General features: G+C 43.0%; 2 protein-coding genes across 4 annotated transcripts in view; one reads left to right on the top strand and one right to left on the bottom strand.

Moving 5' to 3' along the window:
- Positions 1–8,573, bottom strand: part of LOC126541753 (zinc finger protein 532-like) — a 42,480-nt gene extending 33,907 nt beyond the window's left edge. For both annotated transcript variants that reach the window (XM_050188682.2, XM_055076898.1), the window contains exons 1-3: positions 8,081–8,573; positions 6,114–6,443; positions 8–142 (exon numbers count right to left, since the gene is read on the bottom strand). In XM_050188682.2, the coding sequence (XP_050044639.1) occupies positions 8–142; positions 6,114–6,443; positions 8,081–8,188 (573 nt within the window). In that variant the 5' untranslated portion in view covers positions 8,189–8,573. The remainder of the gene's footprint in view (positions 1–7; positions 143–6,113; positions 6,444–8,080) is intronic.
- A 295-nt stretch (positions 8,574–8,868) lies between these two features.
- Positions 8,869–20,820, top strand: Xpac (DNA repair protein complementing XP-A cells homolog Xpac). Of its 2 annotated transcripts, none has more exons than XM_055076902.1 (6): positions 8,869–8,986; positions 10,303–10,436; positions 11,465–11,677; positions 16,209–16,371; positions 19,593–19,710; positions 20,630–20,820. In XM_055076902.1, the coding sequence occupies exons 2-6, from the start codon at positions 10,306–10,308 to the stop codon at positions 20,779–20,781; spliced, it is 777 nt and encodes a 258-aa protein (XP_054932877.1). In that variant the 5' UTR covers positions 8,869–8,986; positions 10,303–10,305; the 3' UTR covers positions 20,782–20,820. The 2 variants fall into 2 exon arrangements, with proteins under 2 accessions (XP_054932877.1, XP_054932876.1); XM_055076901.1 differs by lacking the exon at positions 8,869–8,986 and adding an exon at positions 9,129–9,219.
- The last annotated feature ends 2,210 nt before the right edge of the window (positions 20,821–23,030 follow it).

Below are 23,030 nucleotides of genomic sequence, written 5' to 3'. Positions count from 1 at the left end.
CACTGACCTTTTCAAGAACAGTCATTGGCACATCAGTCTGCGAGGCTCCACTGTCGCCTTCCTCAGTGAGTTCCACAGGAACCAATGTCTCTCCAGGCGGCAGTGCTGACAGGGTGGCACTACTAGCAGCAATCCGACAACCCTGAGACAATAATCAATTGCTGCTCAGAAACACATGCTAAGGTGCTGCTGAAAGAATACAGGTGTGGCTAATCTTAAAAACTGTAAGAAATTATGCAGCTATTTTATATGTGGGGGCAACATCGTGAACAAGTCAAAACTGCTTCACAAAAGTAACACACAGCACTTGTATTCCTCTGATTACCAATGAGCGTGGATAATCAACCCAAAAAAGAACATGTGAAATAACCAGGCTAAGAATAAAAAGCCCAACTGCTATAACTCCTTTATAAGTGCCCATAGTTATACACAGTCAAAACAGAAGTGCTATTAATGGGAATAACAAGACAAGAAAGTTTAGTAAACCCTCTTCATAGAGCAAAGTTGCCCCCCCCCCCAAAAAAAAAGAAAGGTGAGACAAAGTACAAACAGTGGCTTTTAATTTCTGTGCTGTCTTGAAGACATCTCAATATTTCTCCATTTCTCTGCAGGTATGCGAAGTAAGCTTTTGCTTCCACTTTCTCATGCTTGCCAAAATGCACTCACTGATGCCCAGTATTCATGAACGGTGTTGGGCAGTATCAACGATACATCTATCTTAGATACTATCTTAGATACTATCTTAGATACTCTTTCAGTATCTTGTATCTTTATCGTGATTAAAATTATGGGATTTAACGTGCCAAAACCACTTTCGGATTATGAGGCACGCCGTAGTGGAGGACTCCGGAAATTTCTACCACCTGGTGTTCTTTAACATGCACCTAAATCTAAGTACACAGGTGTTTTCGCATTTCGCCCCCATCGAAATGCAGCCGCCGTGGCCGGGATTCGATCCCGCGACCTCGTGCTCAGCAGCCCAACACCATAGCCACTGAGCAACCACGGCGGGTATCTTTATCGTGATATGTCTTGGCAAGATCTGTATCAGTATATATATTTCCGATAAATTAAAGAATGTATTGTGTATCTTAATATACAAGATACTGCTATCGCAACATCACCGTGTGAAACTATGAACATTGGCTGAACTCCGCTTGTCAAGCTGATACTGCTGCCGTTTAAGCCACCTGAATTTCCACAGGCACTAAATTTTCTGTTGTCCGACTTTAACAGGCAAGTTGACAATGTTTTATGCCTAAATGTCATGGCTATCAGTGGTGCCGCCTGTATCGTGTTTCTGTGTATTCACTGTGATTGTGTGATACGAAACCGCCTTTCTACTTTACTTAGATATATCTTTCTTCTTTTAGCTCTCCCTTAAATTTCTTATTGTTACAAATCACCAGGTAATCAGAGCTTTAAGCGGCAGTAGTGTGTATCAAGGCAATATCCTGCGACGCTTCATGCCAATTCAATACATTTGAAACGTTCTTGGGCTGTACAAGTTTTCTTACAGAAAAGAAATCGTAAAAGGTCTGCATGTTATGAATATGTCACTAACGAACACTTTATGCCAGCAAACTAGTTGAGTATGAAATATCATTGCAGCTTTATGTGCACTCTACGTACACAATGCATCACAAAATATGGCGCTAGCAGTGTTGTTGCTGCTGTACATCTGTCCGGTGATCCGGCATTGTGTAAACAGTAGTGTGTTTACAGACAGGGTAAAACTCCACAGCAGTATGCAGAGGCTTCTTATTGACGTTCTTGTAATTAGATGTAGACTGGCTAGCTGATTGGCAAGCAGAGCAGCGACTCCCATAAATGACAAAATTGACAAGCAAAAACTGCTGACAGCCCAGCATATAAAGAGCGCTCATGTTAAGCAGCTAAAGCAACCCAAATAAACTGTTTCGGAAAGAAAATATACTTTGAGCAAGACAGACAAAAGTTTTGAGATACATTTCATTCAAGTGAAACAAGGTTGGTCAGAGTTACGAAATTTCCAAGCAAACATTTTTGTGCATATGCATTGTCTGCTACAGTATATAGATATATAATAAGAAATTTGCGAATGTATTGAAGTATACAAATGGAAAGTTTCGGATTGGATACAATAACTGCGATAGTACAGTTAAACCTCGATATAACAAAGTAAGTAAAATCGGCAATTTGCTTCGTTATATCGAAATTTCGTTAAATTGAAAATCAACCTTTTATGCAGGTAAGTACAGTCATCGATCGATTTTTCTTGGATGGAAAGGGACCGTAGAATTTCCGAGTTATCGGGCAATAAAAAAAAAAGGCAAATTTGAATTAGCAAAAAAAAAAAATTCATTTTGATGAATTTGGGAGTCGGCGACGAATGGTACGTTTTCATGCCACGTCGACGATATTTTCACACAGGCGGTACGAATTAAGCGAAGCCAGCCACGCTTTTGCGTGCACTCCGCCCCCGCGGCCGATAGCGTCGCCCGCAATAGGACGACGCAATCGTGAAAAGCACCGGCAGCGGGGACCGAATGCTTCGTCTGCCTCTTGCTCCAACGGGTCACCGAAACTCGAGACTATGCAACTTTCAATATTAAAAACGCGTGGGAAAACTGCTTACATGACGCCACGCCATCTCGGCACGCCCACTCTTTGCACACGCGGCAGATTAACTCTAAAGCAAGGTGCGCGGCTGCGTATGCACTCAGACGCGCTTACAGCCATGCGCAGCCACGGCCGAGACACGCGTCAGAAATAGCGACGCGCCAACTTACCCCTCCCCCTCCCCTCGCGCATGCTTATCGTGTTACTGCGAGCTCGCTCTCCTCCCTCTCTTTCCCTTTGCTTGTGCAGGGAGGCGGTACTCGTGCGTGAAACCACCATCTTTCTTTGTCACCCTCGCGCGCTTTCACTCGCACCTAAAGCATGTGCAGAGCGCGACAGGATCTTATCACACTTGGACTTTATAGGGAACATGATGGGGCTTCAGTTCGGGGGTCGCTCTTGTGGCACCGAGAGCGATTTAAGGTGCGTTTGCAAGCAGCCACCTGTAATTCAATCATTTGACCATCTGTGTCCACGGAAGTTTCTGTTTGTGACATTCCTTTGCTGCGAAAGCGAAATTTCGTTATACTGAAATCATATACAAACACACTTCGTCACATTGAGGTTCTAATTACATGATGTTCTATGGACAAAAGATTATGAAAAGTTAAATACTTCGTTATAACGATAATTTTGTTATATTAGAGTTCGTTATCTCGAGGTTTAACTGTATCCTGTGTCTGTATCTCAAATACTTCTTACCCGAGTAGGTATTTCAGATATCGTATCATGATGCCATTGCAAAGTATCTTTGACCAGCCCTGTTCATGAACCAACAACCAGCAAGCTCTTGCTGAAAATATGACTATGTATGCGTAACACAAGCTAGCACTGTATCCCACAGAACCTCAATCCTTATTACCAAAGGCAGCAGTAACTTGAAGCAAATGTAATAATAACATGATTTTTAACAAGCATGCAACATAGAACCAAAACATACTTTTTAGACAAGCTTGCGTGTTAAAGGGGTCTTGAACAGGCTTTAATGTTTTAAATAAGCAAGAGCAGCATGGTGAACACAGCTTTAATAAATAACTACTATAGATAACTAACCAGACAATATATAACAGATAACTTCATAATAGGTTTTGTTGTTGCACCTTACTCTTCATACTAAGTTTATCACCATGAGAGGTCCCAGTACAATTTTCAACTATGGGATCTTCTCCTGCATACGACGCCCATCCAAATATGTATAACTACCACACGAATAAAAATCTGAAATAATCTGAAATATGAATCAGTTTTACTTAGTTTTGCCAAATATTTCAGCATGCATGTGGCACAGAAAAGATTATACGCTCCGGCCAACAATGCTACCATTCTCCTTTACTACTGACATGACACCAGCGACACCTTCACAACGTGCGTCTTACAAATGCTAATTGGCCGATCATTACAATGTAGCTGTTGGGTAAAACTCAACCAAGCATACTGTTTCATTGAAGGTCTGCATTAAGTATATAGAAATAAATAAATATTAAAATTGATTAGAGATATTTGGAGTTTTCCCTAGCCTGGCGTAAGCTCCAGTGCTTGCTGTGATGAGTGCTGTGTGCAAAATCAAGTGCTGTGGATGGTGAGAAGAAAAGAGGACAGCAACGAGTGTGCACGCAGACGTGAATCCCATGCTAGGCATAAGACAACGATGTTGAAGAGCGTAAAGCACGAGAACAAGCGGAGCAAGTAAGAGATAAAGGGAAAATGAACCAATCTAGAAAATCCAAAATGCTTCCAAGTACCAATCATTGGAAAACACGGAGCTCTGACAATCACCAATCCTGGAGCGAAGCACAGGGTTGGAACGAGACGTAGAGAAACCACGGAAGGAGGCCAGCCAATGGACCGGCCGTTACAGACGTACTGTCGGGTTGCGGGCCCGAGCAGATCAAGCCTTCACCCAACTGGGGCGACCAGACCGTGAACCACAAGGCCTGTGGACTCCAGTGCTTGTGGGCAGAAAAGGCAAGCGGGGCTACAGGCTCATGCTAGCCTACAGCTGCATGGCTAGGACGTCACTAAAACCTGCCGAATCTTCTTCCCGACTGTGATGTGGTACCAGCGTCACCCCAACCGGCTGCATGCTACTCCAAGCCAGTTATCAGCGACCCGTCATTCAACTCCACCGTCTACTTCATTGCCTCGCCTGTCGTCATTCACTAGTGAACTCATTTCCCTTGACGACAGCGCATGGTCCCACTCGAGATGTGCTGTGCTGCCGCCTTGTTTGTTTTCAGATATGTGTTGCACTTGCCTCTTAACCTTAATATTCCATTAAATGCTTGTTATATTTTTTAAGCCTGGGTATACTAAATGTATTTGCATTTTCCTGAGATGAATGGCTTTATCCTTGATTGGGTACTCTGAGGTTCTGCCTCAGAAACCCATTTGAAACCTTAGAAAAAGAACCTGTATCGCATTTGTTCACTACACCAGAGCTTGGTGCAGTCAGGGTGACATTTAGACACTTATGGCATCCGCCTTTTTCTATTCTTTCAAATAAGCAATGTGGCCAAGTAGAAAGTAATCAAAATTTTTCGTCTCACTAATTCACCACAACTTAATTGCTATTAGGAAGGTATGGTTGCGCTCCTGAAAACAAGAATGAGCAAGGTCGAAAGAGAAATATTTGTAGAGAAATTTTGGCTATAAAAACAATTTCACCATGAAGAAAAAGGAAAGACCCTACAGACTTACTTCAAGAAGCTGTCGGTGAGTTGAGTGTTTAACAGAGCAGTAATGTTTAACAACAATGGGTCCTGCAGCTACATAATGACTGTGTACGCATTTATTTGAAATGGTCAAGGCAGCTTTAATGTCTCTCTGTGCCTTTTGTGTAGAAGTGACATTAGAACCTGCAGCAGTCTGAGGTACAGCTTGCCCTGTGAGCTTGCCATACTCGGCCCAGAGGTTTTTTATATCATGCATGCAATCTCATTTTGGCACAGTGCCTGGGGAAGGCGATTTCATCCCATCACTATAAAACACCACTGTATCAATACCACTTGTAACTATTGTTTCAACACTCTTTAAGAATTTTGCATCTCTGAAGTGCACTTTCGTCACAGAACAATAACTGCCATCATTCTTGGAGGCATTTCCTCTGCTCAGCACTGTGCACCAGGTGCTGTCTTGCAGACACAGATAACATTATTGCAATACACAGAGATGCATAATTAGTGACATCTACAGTCTAAGCATAAAAATGTAGAAGTAAGGTGCTTTCTATTTGATGACACTGTTGCGAGATGAACGTAAATACCAAAACATAAAACATTTCTCAAGCAAGGACTTAAACCACAACGATGCCTGGTGGCAGCATTACTGCTTAAGCAAAGTTGACAGGAAGACCCAAATAAAGCACCAACAAGAGAACCCCAAATGCAGAGGATAAGATGCATGGAATGACAAAAAAAGTCAATGGAGAGGAAAATGAACTCCATTACTCCTGCCACCTCTTGGTAAATGTTTAAATGTACCCTTTCAAGCTTGAATACAATGTTGCAACATACCTGTGCTCTCATTATTAGGGTGCAGCGGTTGAACGCCAGATGGCAAGACCCACACTTGCGGCAGGGCAGCCTTGCCAAGAATGAGCGACGGGACAGGTGTCGTCGAAGGCTACGCGAGGTCGTATACGAGTCGGCACAGATGGGACACTCAAAACTGCGCTCTTTGCTCCCATGGCCTGGATCGGCAGGTCCATTTTCTTCGCACTTTGTACCAGCATATCTCGGGTATGGGTCCACCGACCATTCGCGCAAGAATTCATCCAGTGTGACGTGAACGCCGCTTTCCAGAGAACCATCTCCATCGACCACAGAAGCCAGATGTACGGCCCTCTGAAATAAGATCAAATGGCAACTTGTAAATGCACAAGAAAACAGATCACAAAGCACGAGGCAACACAAACTTGTGTGTACATACAAAAACTCGAGCAAGTTTTTAAATAATCTGAAGAAACAAACTGGCTAATCACAAGTTTTGCATATTTAAGTAGCCCTAACATAACCTAACAATCCTGTTAGTTGAGTTGGCTCTCTGACACCATGTTAGACTTGATGCGGAAATTATACAAGCACACTGGACACACACACAAACACCTCATGTTTGGTGCTTTGTCACGTCTGTGAGTCCACTGCAGCACCCAATTTTCACGTCTGATCTACTACAGCTTTAACATAGGCCCAGATGAATGAAAACATCTACAGCAAATTCAGACAGGTTTGCTAGAGAAACCATTAGCAGCAGACGGAGGCACATATATAATTCAGATTAGCAGTGTGCAGATTCAGTGTGCAACATTAGCCTTGCAATACAAAACTATGGGATGCAGTCAACATGCCAGTATTGTGGAAGCAGGGAATCAACACTCCACAGTTCAAACAGCATTCCTTTCCAAATGCTCTGATTTAACTCAACGGCTTCGTACACAGCCTAGACGAGACCGTTACCCCAAAGCTGTGACTGTAGCCCTGAACTGCAGCTTCACTACTACATGTTTTTCTCATAAGTCCTAGCGACATGACAGGCCACAATTTCAGCCTCCACACTTTTATGAGAAGCGATGGAGTCATGTGAAATGCTTATCATGATGGCCAAAACAGATCAAGGACCAATACACTGATAGAAGTGACTAAAGCAGATAAAGGGCTCAGACCATGTTTTAATACAGATGTCTTTGGCTAGGTCTCCCATGGCGTTCTTTAGAATTGTGACTTGTGTCATTGCTGACACATATTTAAATTGCTATGGAGGACTTAAACAGGAACGGTGTGCCAAAAGCTCCAAGTTGTAAAAACAATCTCCCCTGCCATTCATGTGGTGCAGTTTTTGCAGTGTCGCCCTTGTACTTCTGCTTCGATTGTTTGTTCTCATGCTTCACACACCTATTGATTTCTTTCTCGTCATTTTTTTTCTCACTCCTCTTTTTTATACAAGGACGTTTTAGTGCGAAGTACCTGCGCAACTTCCTCTCAAAACATGCATGAACACGCACCACTACTGACGTACTACATAATCTTATATAACTTCAATTGTCTTATATAACTGCAATTGTCCTAAGAATGCTGATAGTTTTTATGTTCACCTACACATGTTTCTAATTCAAATACTTTTTTTTTTTTTTGCAAAAAGAGAATTGAAAGCTGCTGCTCCAACAACGGGCTGTGGTATCAGTAAGAAACCAGGACGCCGCGAACTGCCAAATGAATATACATTAAAAGACGCCGCTTTACGATGGCATTTTCCCGACCACTACGAAGCTTAACGAGGTGGCAGCTTCAGGATGCAACTGTCCAATCTGTTTCAGTGCACTACGGCGTCCGTTGTAATCATCTGTTCAATACTTTAGGGAATCTTTTAAATTATGTGGTCCGCTTCTACATGACAGCATGACATGTAGAAGGAAAGCGCCACTGTCACGCCATACCAGAAGGAAAAGAAGTAAAACGCAACAGGTGGCTAGTTTGCAACTAACCTTGCGCACGGGGTTAGTCAATCTGGAATTCAGCCTTGAGACAGTTGTAACTTTCGCGATGCTGTTATTTGTCTTGACTGCAACCGGAATTGTGCTCACTTTTTCCATAGCGATGGCTGCCACACGCTCGTGGATAGTGCCGATTAATCGACAACAGGTACTATGCGGAATTCATAAGAGAGGTGTCGCGTATGGTTGATTACCGAATGTAATCACAACAGCTGGTGCATCGAGTGTGACATAAGTTTAAAGAAACGAGCACGATCGGCAGGCCAACAACTTTGTTCTTGTCTACTGCTGCAGGAGCTGTGAGATGCTATGAGAGCATGCAGCGGTAGCGCGCACTACACTGATCGCGGAATTGTCATGTTGCAGCGAATACGTCCTGAAAAAAAGCGCCCAATTTACGGATCACTGCATGTGTATCGCGACAAAACTTCGCGCACTTCAAAACATGCCCACTGCTAGAGAACGCGCAAGCTGCCATGCGCGTTCCGCTAGTGAAAGCCTTGTAGTTTGGCTGAATACCTTGCCTCTTCCATAGGGAGCTAGGTGGTGCAACTAGTCGGTTGAATTAACGTTAGTTAATTTGACCTTGTAAATACGGCAAAACAAAAGTGGGCAATAACGTCAATTATTTTACATATTTAATAATACAGTGCACAAGCGCATACGTTGCTTATGTTTTTGCAGAAAGAACCGAACAAGCCAACATTATAACAACACCGATCGAAACGAGCACAGTCTGTAGTCATGAGCATTTTCCTCCTCTCTTTTAATGCCGCAAATGCACATGCGCACTACGGCGTGCTTGGACTTTCGTCGGCCATGCCCGTGGCCATAGATGCTGTGGCTGCTGTGGCTTTCCCAGCTGTAATCCTATCATTTGCCGCCGTTAATTCGTAGGTAACCTGCCTGTCCACTGTACTACCGCTTTTAAGTCGGCACTAATGCTTGACCAGCCAACCACGCCGTAATCGCTGGTGCGGTTAACGTTAGGAAATCCCGGTGTTCCGCGTATATACTTTCGTGTAGTGTAGTTAAAAGGCATGAAATAAACAAGTCACCGAAAAATGAGCAAACCTGTCCTTCCATTGTAGTTCCACGGGCGACTTCTCTAGTAGCTGCTTTGGAGGACGGTAAGGAATTTTCCGTTTCTCCAGTACCTCGAGGCCTTTTACTTGCTTCAAGGGGCTAGATGCAGATCAAGCATCATGCGTTACTGTAGCGACAGTACGTACACGTTCACGTTGCATCGTTTACCTTTTGCGGCGATTGCTCAGTTAGGTTGGCTTTAGCGTTCTGCTTCGTCTTCAGGAGCCTGCATTACCAAAGCAATGTCAGAAAGTAGAAATAAGTTCAGAAAAAAAAAAAAAAAACGAGACGCGCTACTACCTATTATACTTCTCTGCAGTCTTGCTGCTCACAACAGGGAAGATGGTAGGGATGTAATTGGCTTCCCGCGGATCTTCTCCTTTAACGTTACCAACGAAGTGCCTTGAGCAGACCTTGGAGTTTTTTGAGGGTGACCAAGCTCCTTTGACGTCTTTCCTGGAGAAATCATGATAAGCCCTTGCATCTTTACTCGCTTGTGGGCTACGCTAGTTATGACTGCGTACTTAATGCCAGTAAAGTTTTTTAAGGCTGTGCTTAGATCTTTACATAAAAGAAACTGCTCACCGGGCTAGTCTAATGTTGTCAATCCACTTGTTTCTGCGTTGAATATCGTGGGGTCTTGCGGGAAAGCCGAAGAAGCGGACTTTTTCGCCAGATTCATCGGTGCTTTGATAAGTGGCCGAACATCCGAGTACGCAGCACCTCACGCGACTCGCCTGTGACATCGGCGTTGAAAACGCTCGACAGAAAAGAACCGCCCAGCCAATGTGCCACGCGGTCACGCGCTCGGTCACATCACCGCTTCGTGCAGCAGCAACGATGCCCTACGAAAAGTACCCACCCATGCCGCCAGTCTGCGCGATCATCGCTTCTCGCCAGCGCGCTTTGTTTATTCATTATAACCTCTGAGCTGCGCAAGTAGCGTTTAGTAGCGGCGTCCTCCTCTAGGCTAGTATTCGGCCTTTAACGACGAGGCGCTTAATAAACACGTTTTTGTGCGCAATCCTCATTTCGTGTTTGTTTACAAACTCCGCATAGGGCACCCTGCATGGTCTGCAAGGATGACTGCTTTCTTTTTTTTTTTTTTCGGTGTTGACTTCACACAGAATATGGCCACTGCCAGCGGTGACACAACCGTGCCCGAACTTACAGAGGAGCAAAGGAAGGCAATAGCTGAAAAACGTGAGCGTGCCATTCAAATAAGGAAGGCCAAGTTGGCATTAAGGAGCATTACTGAAAGGTAAGGCTTTCTTTTGATACACAATGTATGAGACACTTTTGTTATTTAATTTCGTGTACTTGAAGCAACATCTGACTGGATATTGTGCAGATAAGTTTAAATCCCATATCACTTATCCTTTGATTTTGATCTATTTTGATTTATCCTTTGATATATATAAAGTGCTTGTGACTTCTGTGGGAAATGAGATGTGAAGACCTGCAAAATAGTGGTGTGGTTCCTCAAAACAAAAACTGGTGTGATAGTGTCACTGCAGTGGCAGTTTTCCATAGCTAGCTTTCACTCTAGTAGCATCCTCAAGCAAGAACTACAAAGGAATGTGCTCCTGCTCTTGTCTGACTGTAAGCGGTGTATATTTAAAGTATTTGAAGCAAGCTTATGGCAGAAACGTATGGGTTGCATGTTTGCAACCATTCAACATCCTCCTCAGAGATTTGTTACTGAATAAGCAAGTCTGTGCGAGTGCCCTTTCTGTTCAACTATGTTGTCATGTATCAAGAGATATGATCCATCATCTGGACCTGTACGCATATTGACATGGATGATGAGCAAAACAAGAACAAGGTAAAAGTGGGAGCCAACGTTTCAACAAGTGGACATGTTTTTTCAAGGCGACAATATGCTTTCCTCGGCACAGTAAATATTTGTTTTCCCTATTGACAGGGATGTAGCTTGTGTCTCTGTATTACATTACTTTTGTTATTTCCTTATCATTTTTTTGTTTACCTTCTTTCAGCCGAATGAAGCAGCAGGTCATAGACATATCCCACTTTTCTTTTTGCTGTTTGCAGCAGCTTCATACTGACATAAACGGAATCCAAAAGTGTCCATGTACTGAGTTCGAGGTGCCCATGAGAGGACATAGGATGGTCACAAATAATCTGAAGCACTCCACTATGGCTTCTTTCATAGCCCAGGTTTAACTATTCCAAATTAGACCTCATAATTATGACCTTTGTTTTCTGTTCTGTTCAATACTTCTCTTTCTTATGCACCCTTTTGAGAGTGTTCTTAATCTTTCTTTGCAGTGCTGGTGGCTCTCCAACCAAGCAGCAGCGAGTTGTTGACACAGGTGGTGGCTTTCTACTCGACAATGGTACTCCCACATCACAATTGGTACCACCACCACCAACAACAGTGGAGATGCCCTCAGAACACTCCACTTGTGGTGATTGCGGCAAGCAGTTCTTAATGTCGTTCCTGCTGGAGAAGTTTGCATTGGAAATATGTGATAATTGCAGGTAATCCCCATTCCAAAAGAAAGAAATGTTGTGCTGCCTCGCACTGGGAACCAGATCTTAAGTCTAAATACTTTGCAATGTTTTACAAAGGCAGATAAATGTTAGTTAAAAGGCAATTTATGTCTTCGGATAATTTGCTTCAGTTTATTCTTTTTTTTTTTTCTACCTATACCCGTCTGTGAAATTATTAAAGTCTGAAGGGCCCATAGGGAAGTTTTCTCACTATGGTGCCATCTTCCAACAGAATACCTTATAACAGGTTTAAAATTCTCTTGGGTTTGCTTTTACATTGTGGATACATGCACAAGTTCCCACGACATATAGAGTGCATTCATCAAGTTTAGCTCAAGTACCATTAGTGGAAACACTTTGGGCTTGTGGTTAATGAGAAAAAGCTTTACCAATGTCTTGAAAAACCTCGTGTGAATCTTGCTTAAAAAATAAATAAAAAATCATTACCCTCTGATAAAAAGCACTTGTGAGAAGGAAAATACTATTTAATACTGTTAAGCAACGATCAAACTGAGTGTCATTTTGTTTTGAGGCTGCCGTTTAACAAACAGAGGCATTACCTTTAAGATATCTGTATGTTATTAGTGTCGCAAATGTAGCATACAGAATGTGCCTAATGATTATGTAAATTCCAAGTTTATATACCGAGTTGTAAAAGTGCAATGAGTGTGTGCATCATGGACATCTCACCATAAATGCTGATCAGAGAGTAACAGGCAGATAGGAAACTTGATTGAAAATATAATGAAAAGAACAACTCCTGCACAAAAGGTGATATACATATAATGCATCGATGAAATTTTTATAATGTGATTTCACGGCAGTAAAAAAAAACTGATGACTATGACAATCAGAGAAGTGAAGTCACTGGGCGTGTGAATGGTGAGAAAAAGTAAAGCCCGACAGCTTTAGTAAATTGACTCCTCATTCAAGGGTTTGTTGCTATGTACGTAAGCATTCCAAGCTTAAAGCCACTTTTAGCTTCTGCATGAGCCCACATATGCAGACAGCAATTTGATTGCCTTGAAGAAGTGCCTGTACAACTTTGGCTGTGTCATTGCTGAATGTGACGCATTTAAATAAAAGATGCTGGCACATAACAAAAGCTGGTGTTCCTTTTACATGCAGCTGCCTTTTACATAGAGATAATATGCCTTAATTTGAATATCAGTTTAAATATAGCTATGTCTTGATCCAGCAATATCCTCCTACCAAATCGGCCTGCTGCTGCTGCTGATGTCCACAATCAGCATGGTTTATACATCATTAAACAGTCTACCTTATGTTGAAAGCTTAATTGCTTTTCTCAGAAATGCATCATTTTGTTGGCCTCGCGAGATATTTCACTATGCCACTTCCTTCTGATGTGCAATTAAGGTTTAGCAAACACACTAGGCATATTGCACCAGTAGCTGAATCAAAAGGCTATGAAGGGTCTCACCTTTAGCAAGCAGTGTGCTATTCCTAAACCCTATGTTCCCAAATATTCTGTCACTTAATATGTTGCCTTGACTTCTGACAGCAGAGGGCAGCACTGTCTTTTGACTGACGCAGTCTCTGCATTTCAGTAAAACTCCTCATTGATTCAGCAGCTAAGATTTTGGCATCTGAAGACGTCCTTCAAGTGGATCCTCACTGTAGGAGTTACTGAGAATCATGTTTAGAGCACACCAGCAGCATTTTGGGGTGGACTAACATTTAAATACATATAGAAGCCTTTGAGCTTGAGGGTTCAGGTTCTCATTATCAAGCCACTTTTAGCCTCTGCTTGAGGATTCTGAAGTCAAGGTTGTTCCTGAAGCAACCCCACACTGTTGAAATCGCTTTGATGCATTATTGAAGAACAGTGACAGCTTCACTCAAGGTAGCATAGTTCCATTCTGTGAACATGGCTGGGATCCAAAATGGCTTGTGCTATTTATTTTTGTTATAGCAATCAGCATTCCTTCTTTAATTTTGATGATGATTCATTCTGACCACACGAGATTTCATCAAACCCTTGACTTCAAGGCAGCATATTGAATAGAAGAACATTTAAAGATTACTGATGTGAGGCTTTAGGCTTAAAGGAGCCATGACATCCGCTTTTCAAGGTTGAATTATGCATTGCACGTTAAAAGCTATACATCCCACAGCAAGCTGACAAAATTTGAGCGCATTTGATGCAATAGAAAATTTGTATTCGAATTTTTCAATATTGCAGTGGAATCATATAGCAGTCTGGCAACACTGTCTCCTAAGGAGTAACAAAAGCCAATCACAAACACCATGCATTTGTGTACTGCAAACACCAGAAGTGTTTGTAGCAGCCAGAAATATGTCATGGTCATCATACATTATATTGTCTTCACTAGGGCTTTGGCATTTAGCCTGAAATAGCTTTTGCAGGCATTCTCTGATTTTTGCTGCTTTTATGGGGTTTGTAAAATATTTGCAGGCACAATTCAACAGCTACACCCTTGCCTACTGTTGGGTGCCAGAACGTGCAAAGCAAGACAGCCAATGATTTTCTCACTGTTTCAAAGCTGTCAACACAGCAGTGGCCCCATAGTTCTCGACGTCACATAACACGTACCAAAATGGCATTCGCTGTCAGTGGGAGGGGCGCAAAGGCAATGATTTCACATTGAAGTTTCCAGCTAAAATGTGTGCTGAGAGCCCAGTTCTTTTTGTGTGTGTGTGCTTATGTTGTTGTCACATTGGCTAACATATTGTCACCATATTGGCCCCTCTGCTGTCAGTTACAATCATAAAGTGAGAATAGTTGGAGGACCATGTCATGGCCCCTTTAAGGATGACTGTTTTGTATCAGCTGTATCAGCAGCTTTTCTTGAATGATTAATAAGAGCATAGAGTTTCACGGGATAATTATTAAAGGAAACTCTAGTGCTAGTATTACACTCTTAAAATGGTTGCACCCTTTGGGGTGTATATTTGTCCCGCAACAATAATGGTCATCTGCCTTGCTTGCGTTTCTTTTCTTGAAAACTCGGCACTCACTACTTTCCCGTCAAGAATGCTGTGTCACGCTGATAATGCGGAAGCTGTTCGTAACTTGGAAGTACCGGGCTCACAGCAATAAGGAAAGGAAATGCGAGCAAGGCAGATGACGATTATTGTTGTGAGACAAAATAAGCCTCAAAGGGTGTAAAAATTTTTTAGGAATGTATGGGGGCTACAAGTGGGAACATGGGAATGATGGGTAGTACATGAATTTACCTAAACTTTATCATTCTGGCTTTAAACGGGCTTTCATTTTCAGCAAAGTACTGTATAATAAATTATTAAATATACATTATTAAGATATTCTGATTGCAGGGATTCGAACACAGGACATCTAACACACGAAGGCGAATCAGAAAGTTTTTGCCCCTATTTTCTTTTAGCCAAATTATGGCTGTAAATGCGAAGTCAACCTATCAATTCCTATTGGTGGACCTTTCTTGGACCATCTCAGCCTTATCTGCGAGTAGCTGCGTGGCACGGCGCGGCTGTCAGTTGTTGAAGATGGCGCTTGTGCTTCACACGTCCACGACCTACGAGCAACGCAGTGTGATTCGTTTTCTGTTGAGAAAGGAATGAATACCCATCGAAATCCACAGGGAAATGCAGCCCATGTATGGGGAAAGGCGCCTCACTTTGAAAAGTGTGAGGTGGTGGTTTTGTGTGTTTGAAAGATGCCATGAAGACTTGCATGACAGTGAGCGTTCGGGGAGGCCGCATGCATCACTGACTGAGACAGGGGCATCACAAATTTAGGGCTGTGATGAGACAAATGTCTGAACCGGTGTGGAGACTATGTGGAAAAATAGTGTAAGGTGCATAGAATGGTACATATATTTGTGATTACCTGTATGTGCCTTATTTTGGCTAATAAAAAATAGCCGCAATGACTTTCTGATGTGGCCTCGTAGAAGCACAATATTGAAGCCATTATACCATGGATGCATGCATCAACAAGCAGTGTAGAATGCCCTTATGAATTTCTCACGGGCAAGCCAGCGTGTTGAGACGCTTGGTGCATTTCGATTTGATCACCTTGACAGGCTGAACCGTTGCAGTTAGTACTGGTTGTGCGTGTTTGCAGAGCCTTCTGCACTTAGAAAAGTACAGATTGCTCTCAAATTTAGGACAATGAAGGCAGATAAAGCATAATAAACAGAGCCACTAGAATATCTAAATCTGAAGCATGAAGATCAAACAAATCCATGTAGTACCATCCATCATTCTCATGGTGGCTGAGCAATTACAGCATTAGAGTTCCCCCTAGTAGTTATTGCAGGAAACTCTATGGATAAGAGTCTTCATTATCGATGTTGAAGAATCCCAGCTGGCATGGGAAAATCCGGAGTTCCACATTGCGACATCTTTGATACCCTTCATGGTGACCTGGCGTATTGAATCACAACTTGAACTTCGAATTTTATTTGAAAATGCCATTTTCTACAGTTATCCCTGCTGAGCTATCAGTGTCAGGAGAATTTGGAGCCTCAAGCATGCAATATTTCACCTTTTGCAGAGACAAGGAGGACAAGCACAAGCTTGTTACGCGAACAGACTGCAAGAATGAATACCTGCTGAAGGACTGTGACCTTGACTTACGGGAGCCACCGTTGAAGTATATCCTCAAGCCTAACCCACACCATGCTCATGGCAACATGAAGCTATACCTGAAGTGCCAGGTAATGCACAACATACCCAAATATATGAGAAAATTTGCATTTCAGTTAATTATCACCAGAGGGCTACAGAGAAAACCAGCTGCACTTCACATAAACAAAATGCATAGTACATCATAGCACAGTAGTCAAATTTACTGCTAGGCATGTACCTGTGTAACATGGGCTCTTTCAGCTTTCAAATTTCTACAGTTACTGATTTCAAAGGCACAGTTGCTTCATCCCAGTTTTGCAGGCAAGGTTAGAGAGTTGAAATGTGTAACTATGTTCATCAGTCACTTGAATAATTGGAGGCTCACAAATTTATTGATGTTAGTTCCAATGGCAGCACTCACCAAAGTAGTTTGTCCAAATGAGCTGATCCCTTGAGTGCATTGCTTGTAAAAGTGAAACTACTTGACGAGAATTAAATATGATTGTATGCCAAGAGTGATGCGATGGTTTGTTTAAATATGCACTTACAGAGGAATATTATATTATAGCCTGTAACGATTGTTTCATGGTCATTCTTATCCACATAACAAGTTTAAGAAATCACACTAGCCACTTATTCGCACAGAGTTCATTGTTGTTACGTTATAGTAAATGATGTTGGCAGTCCATAGCAGTAATCCTCGTCATTGTCCCGATATGTACTAAATCTAGGTTTGTGGTGTACAAGAAATGACATTAAAGGCAAACATTACGTGGATTAATGTTAGAGTGCATTTCTGAAGGCTCTGTGCTTTCTAAGGTAAAAGATAACTTAGCCATTCAAAAATTTGCTCTTGAAGTAGGGCACCTTTTTTTCCTCACTTTCCACTGGTTGTGAACTGAGGAACACATATGGCATTTGTGCGTCCTGCTCGCGACATGCTGGTGACATCTCCTTCTGCCCAGAGCTGCCAAAATTGCCAACCTAGAGCGGGAAGTCTGTGCTCTGTGGATACTCGTGGAGGTGATGCTCTGGCACTATTGAAAACAATCCCGAGGGTGCCATGGAGAGGGTGACACAGTTGATGAGGAGAAGGGTGCCAGTAAACAGTTACAACCACACGAGCTCAACGGACAGCAAAGCTGGGAAATGAAGTGTTCTCTTTAAATATACTAAAGAAAAGGGAAATGAAAGTGTCTGAAGAGACACCTGGTGGCCCAGATCTCCTAGTGCCAGCAGAATAGTGACAAAGTTAAAACGAATCAAGAAACCCTATACATAATAAAGGTTGTCGGACCAAGCAAAGGGTACACAACTCAGGAATGTTTCGCAGGACACGTGTGAGATCTAACGATAAGAGTTGTGCTGGGCAAGCTAGAAACATAGTAAAGCTGTAAAGTTGAAAAGTCCACATCATAAAATGTTAGGAAATGAAAAAAAAGGAAAGTTGCAGAACCCATCTCGCGATGACTGTCAATGATAATGGGTTAACACCGAATCAGTACAGCAGCACGTCGTATTACCACCTTCGAAACTAGTTATGTATGAGGCCTGTACTGCAGTGGGGCCCCTCTTTCGCGCTTTCCTAAGAACACTTGGCACCATCTAACACAGCCACCACGAAGCCTGCATGTGGCCTTCTAAATACATGGCACACCAATGCATGCGAACGCTGAGAACTGCGTCATGCAGCAACCAGACTCCTTTCTCGCGCTTCTTTCCGGACTCGCCCGCACCATCTAGTGGCATTGCCAAGAAGTTTTCATTGAAGAGCGGCCCATATCCAGTGCATTCATGACGCAGCCTGCTAATGTGTCGGGTTTCTGTGCTTGAGGAACCTTGGTGACGTGGATTTGATTCTGGTCAACATCGGAGAAATTTAGATCTTTTTTTGTCATTGTAGAGTGGCACATTCGCAGTGGCACCTACCTAGTTACCCAAGTTAGCATACACACCTGCCGGCACGTACCTAGTGACCCAAGTTTTCATCAAAGAGGTTCATTGAGACCAGCAGAGACTGAACGGCACATACGCAGTGCTCCAAGTCGGCAGCAAAAGTTTTCTTCGAACAGCGGTACATCCCACATGTACAGTGACCCGTGTCAGCAAGAAAGGTTTGTAGGATATTTGTAGGACAGTGGCATGTATGTACACAGTGACACATACTCAGTAACCCTAGTTGGTGGGATGGCTGGTTTCGAACCTTGTTCCCTCAGCTCAGCATCCTGATGCGCAACCCATTAGTGGGAAAAACAGTTAGACACAAACATACAAGGCACATTCTAAAAGTAAGCTTCATCATTTATTTGCACGCAGAAACATTATTGCCAAAAAAATATGTACACCATGGCATCACGAAGTACGTATACATCTTGCTCTATTTTTCCACATAGTTGCCACCGAAATTGAGAAATTTGTCATAGCGTGCAATCAGTTTGAAAACTTGGTGCCCTATGATGCAAGGAATCGTCGCACAGCCTGCTCCATCTCGGCATTGTTTTGGAAGTGACGTCCCGAGAGGGCGGCTTTCAATGCAGGGAACACATGCCCATTCATACCGGAAAACGGCACACACTTCCATTGGCGACTACATCGTGATTTGTACTCGAATAACCTCAGGCATGCCAACCTGCTGCTACTCTCTCTTCTTTGGCGCTCTGCGCATATGTCATTCCTCCTCTGCTGATGCTCCTTCCATCGTTGAACCAGCAAAAAACATGGATTCTTATGGCGATTATTTGTTTCACCTGGTTTACCATCTTTAAAAAAATGACAAAGCTTACTTTCGGAACGTCCCTCGTAGATAAATGAGAACACACATGGTTACATAGATAGTCCACGGAAAGTGTGTGAAGTACCCTAAGAATGCTATTGCATTAATAAAGCTTTCATGCTCATACAGTCTTTAATCTTTCATGTCTCATCATTTTCTTATGCAGAGTTCTTTCCTTTATTTCTGCTTTCTTGGTCCAGGTGCCCCACTGCATTGGTGCAAGACGGGCCAGTTTAGTGTATGTGGCATTGAACTAAAACCTTTTGAGTGACAGTGTCCTGGTCCATTGTGCCTTTACCCTTCTGAATGTCAGCTGAACATTACCTGCTTTTGCAGTTTTACATTCTTTCAAGTTAACTGCTTTTACTCAAAGTGCATGATTGTCTTCTTGTGTAAGATTTTCTGCTACCTTTGACTAGCCACCTGCTGGCATAAACTCATGCCCTTAGTGAAGTTTTATCGATTAAAAGCATGTGATAAGCAAGCTGTATATGCCTCATGCTCTACTTGAGTAATCTTGTGCTTGTGACTTCTCAGGTTGAAGAGCGGGCAATAGTGGTCTGGGGATCCCTGGAAGCCCTAGATGAGCAGCTAGAGAAAAGGGATGAAGAGAGATCCAAGAGAAAACGAAAAGCATTTAATAAACGTGTCAAAGGTAGGCAGCATCCTACGCTATTTTTAGAAACCCTGTGTCTAACTTTGTGCATATTGGAACTTTTCTACCTGCACTCGAACCTTTGCATTGTAGTGATGTGTAGAATGTTTTTCAGTTGCATCAAAAGTGTAAATAATGAAGCAAGGACGGGACGAATTCGGAGACGCAGACATTTCATGCAATGAGAGCCATGGCCTTTTAACCCCTTAACGATACCCCCCCCCCCCCCTTTTTTTTTTCTTTTCCGAAAAAACTGCAATAATGGCCCATTTCTCCTACATGATATCCCTAATAACATGATCATCTTGAATTTCCATCTCTCGCATTCCCAGTGTTTTGCTTGGATTCCTATTAACATGGTTAGAGCACAGAAATATGTCTACAAATATTGGAAAAAATCTAACTTAATAAAAGCGATGGTGATGGAATGTCTACGTAATGACATCCGTGTTGTGAGGAGGGCTTGTCATTGGCAAGAAAGTGACTAGCTCCAAAGCTACAAGTGGTACATCAGTGCAGTACAAGTCAGCGACAAGCCTTGAGAAGTTCGTGTAGTGAACTTTATGACTGTGATCGAGCCGGACGTGTAGAACGTGTTCTGGATGCTCCCACTGAGTGTAGCAGAGAAGACCCAGAGGCCCTTAAGTGCAGTTTCAAAGATTGCAACAGTTAATCGTGTATACTAAAGGTACCAGTTTAACCAAATGACACAGAAAGGAGGGGAACGTTTTGATGAATTTATCATGACTGCCCGGCCTGTGCAGTCATGACATACGAAACTGTGCAACAAATGCAGGTAAATTATAGGGGATTCCAGCAAGTAGAATGTGGGGGTTCCAGCAAGAAAATGTAGAACGTGGTGCATATATGGCATTTTCTTTGTTTTTATTTATTTATTTTTCATTTCCTTACATTGCAGAGCTGAGGATGACCGTAAGAAGCAGTTTGTACCGTCCACTTGGGCAGAACCACGAACACACCTATGGACCCGAGTCTCATGACTCGGACATAGATGAATACTTCAAAATTTGCACCAGCTGTGGCCACCGAATGAACTATGAGAAGATGTGACTTTTTTATGCAATAAACTTAATGTACATACTGCCAAAACATGGTAGTCATGATGTCGCTTCCAGCACAGCTTTCAACATTGGCTATCATGCGAAGGAGGTGCTACGGAAAGTATGGTGTGCCTATCATCTATCGCAAGGTGCTGTGCACTTGAGTTGCTCTTAACTGTATTAAAAATGACGGTTTCTTCATCTACCCCCACAGCCTTTCATGTGGCAGTTACTAGTGTGGTCGGTATCTTACTTGATGCTCCGACTTGTAAAGCACGAAATTTTGGTCGACAAAGCAGTACTAGTAAAACATAATTTCCGTGAAAAGGACGCACACTAACCACAAGCACACAAAAGAAAATGTCAGGATGGCAACATCTCTTCTTGTTTTCTATGTGTCCTTTTAGCGGCAGTTATGTATCAGAGGAAGTCCTAACTAGGTCAACAAGTTCTGCAGCGCAAGTGAGCATGCCTCTGTTTGGTGCAAACAAATTACGAAACCTGTACACATATTGTGCACTCACGGTCATCCGTTAATGCATACAGACCTCTTAACAGAATACCGCATGATATTCAAAGCTTGTTTGAGTTTATTAACACTTCCAATATTTGGGTTATCCCAGTTTTGGGCCACTAGGTGTGTCCCCCATGCTGGGCAAATACCCCAGAAACACTATGTGCCATTGAGCCTTAAATGTATTTAGAGTATTACTTATTAGCACATGCACATCTCATCGCCATTCTTCCCTCTGAAAGTATAAAACGTGTGTCCTCGAGGCATTGCTACATCAACTAGATGGGTGTTGGCAGTGGCGTAGCAACGGGGGGGCATGGGCCCCGGGTGCAAGGGGCCAGTGGTGGGAGGGGAAATTGCCGGAAATTGTCGATATCCTTGCCTTCCTTGACTACACCCGGAGGGGGGGTGACAGAAGACCTATGGGCCCCGGGTGGCGGACGACCTAGCTACGCCACTGGGTGTTGGAACTGCACATTTTTTTCACTGCACATTAAACAAGCAGTTGCACTTGTGAGGCCAGGCTGTCAGCATATGTCTTACATAGAGAAATAATGGTTCATAATAATAATAATGGTTCAGAAAGGTGGTTCATGTGCCCCAACTTGTGGAAAAAAATTCACCGACGATTACGATGCTCCCTAGTGCAAAATTTGAGAGCAGCTCTATGTGCGTTTTCATTTTGCTATACGTATATTGTCTGGTGCGGACAATCTGTCTCGTGCAGCACGTTGCAAACGAAGCGAAGTGTGGTATGACTGCCTTGCTAATCGGGAGATCGCGAGAGGCAGCACATGGGTGACACATGGGCGCAATTCACAGCAGTCGCCACAGACAGACCTCCGCTCATGCAGCGCTTTGTTTTCATACAGACGATGCAAGCTACTCTGGCGTCATTCGTAGCCATCATCGCCGCAGAGCCTGTCTTGCGCGACACTACGCTTTTCTTCTCACACTTCCACCATGCCCTCCTTCTCTGCTTTCGGCCTCATGGTTCCACTGCACCCTCCTTGTGCTCTCTGCATTCGCTGTTTCATCCTTTGCTGTGCTCGTTCGCTCGGTTACAAAGGACCTTGACTCACACCGCAGGAATGGGCGCCCAAGAGCTGCGCTCTAAAGAAATGCACCTGAATTACCCTGACACACTTTCTAGCACTTGCCTGCATCACCCGTGCAACAGATTTTGCATTGCAGCCTTACTAGATAGTGTAATCATATGTGGTAGCTGGGAATACTCTTGCAACACATTTATATTCTAGCAACATTATCAGCATTAATCTTGCCTTTCATATCAGTACTAGGTAATGTTGTGCAAATAACAGCACAGCATGAATCCACAAAGTCGCAAAACCCAGCTTGCTTAACACGCGAGCGACAGCAGTATCAAAGGTCAAGTGGAACAACCACTTGACCTTTCGGTGCTGATCTTAGTGCAACTAAAAAGCTGATTTGGTTCAACTATAAGCAGTTCTGACCAATACTTTAAAAGGAAGCAAGGACTTAATATTATTTTTCCATTGCAAACCATGGCCAATCCCCCTTAGTGGTACGTGCCATAAGTTGAAGGTGACAACAATGAAACATGGTTTTACGGCACAAATTTAGACAGGACACAGCAAGATACACAGGAGAAGCGATGAACTTCTGATTTTTACTCTGAGATATGGAAACAGCAGTTCTTCGCGGGGTTGACAGAAAACCACTGCCATTGCACACATTATCTAACACGTTCACACATTTCACTC

This window comes from Dermacentor andersoni, chromosome 2 (genome assembly GCF_023375885.2).
Source record: "Dermacentor andersoni chromosome 2, qqDerAnde1_hic_scaffold, whole genome shotgun sequence".
Taxonomy (NCBI): domain Eukaryota; kingdom Metazoa; phylum Arthropoda; class Arachnida; order Ixodida; family Ixodidae; genus Dermacentor; species Dermacentor andersoni.
Note: the sequence above shows the minus strand (reverse complement) of the source record. Positions and strands in the feature narration are given on the sequence as shown.

Excerpts from the sequence above, each read along its gene's own strand:
- Xpac (XM_055076902.1), top strand. The coding sequence starts at position 10,306 with ATGGCCACTGCCAGCGGTGACACAACCGTGCCCGAACTTACAGAGGAG. Across the intron at positions 16,372-19,592 it reads AGCTATACCTGAAGTGCCAG|GTTGAAGAGCGGGCAATAGT; the intron begins GTAATGCACAAC and ends GTGACTTCTCAG. Across the intron at positions 19,711-20,629 it reads ATTTAATAAACGTGTCAAAG|AGCTGAGGATGACCGTAAGA; the intron begins GTAGGCAGCATC and ends CTTACATTGCAG.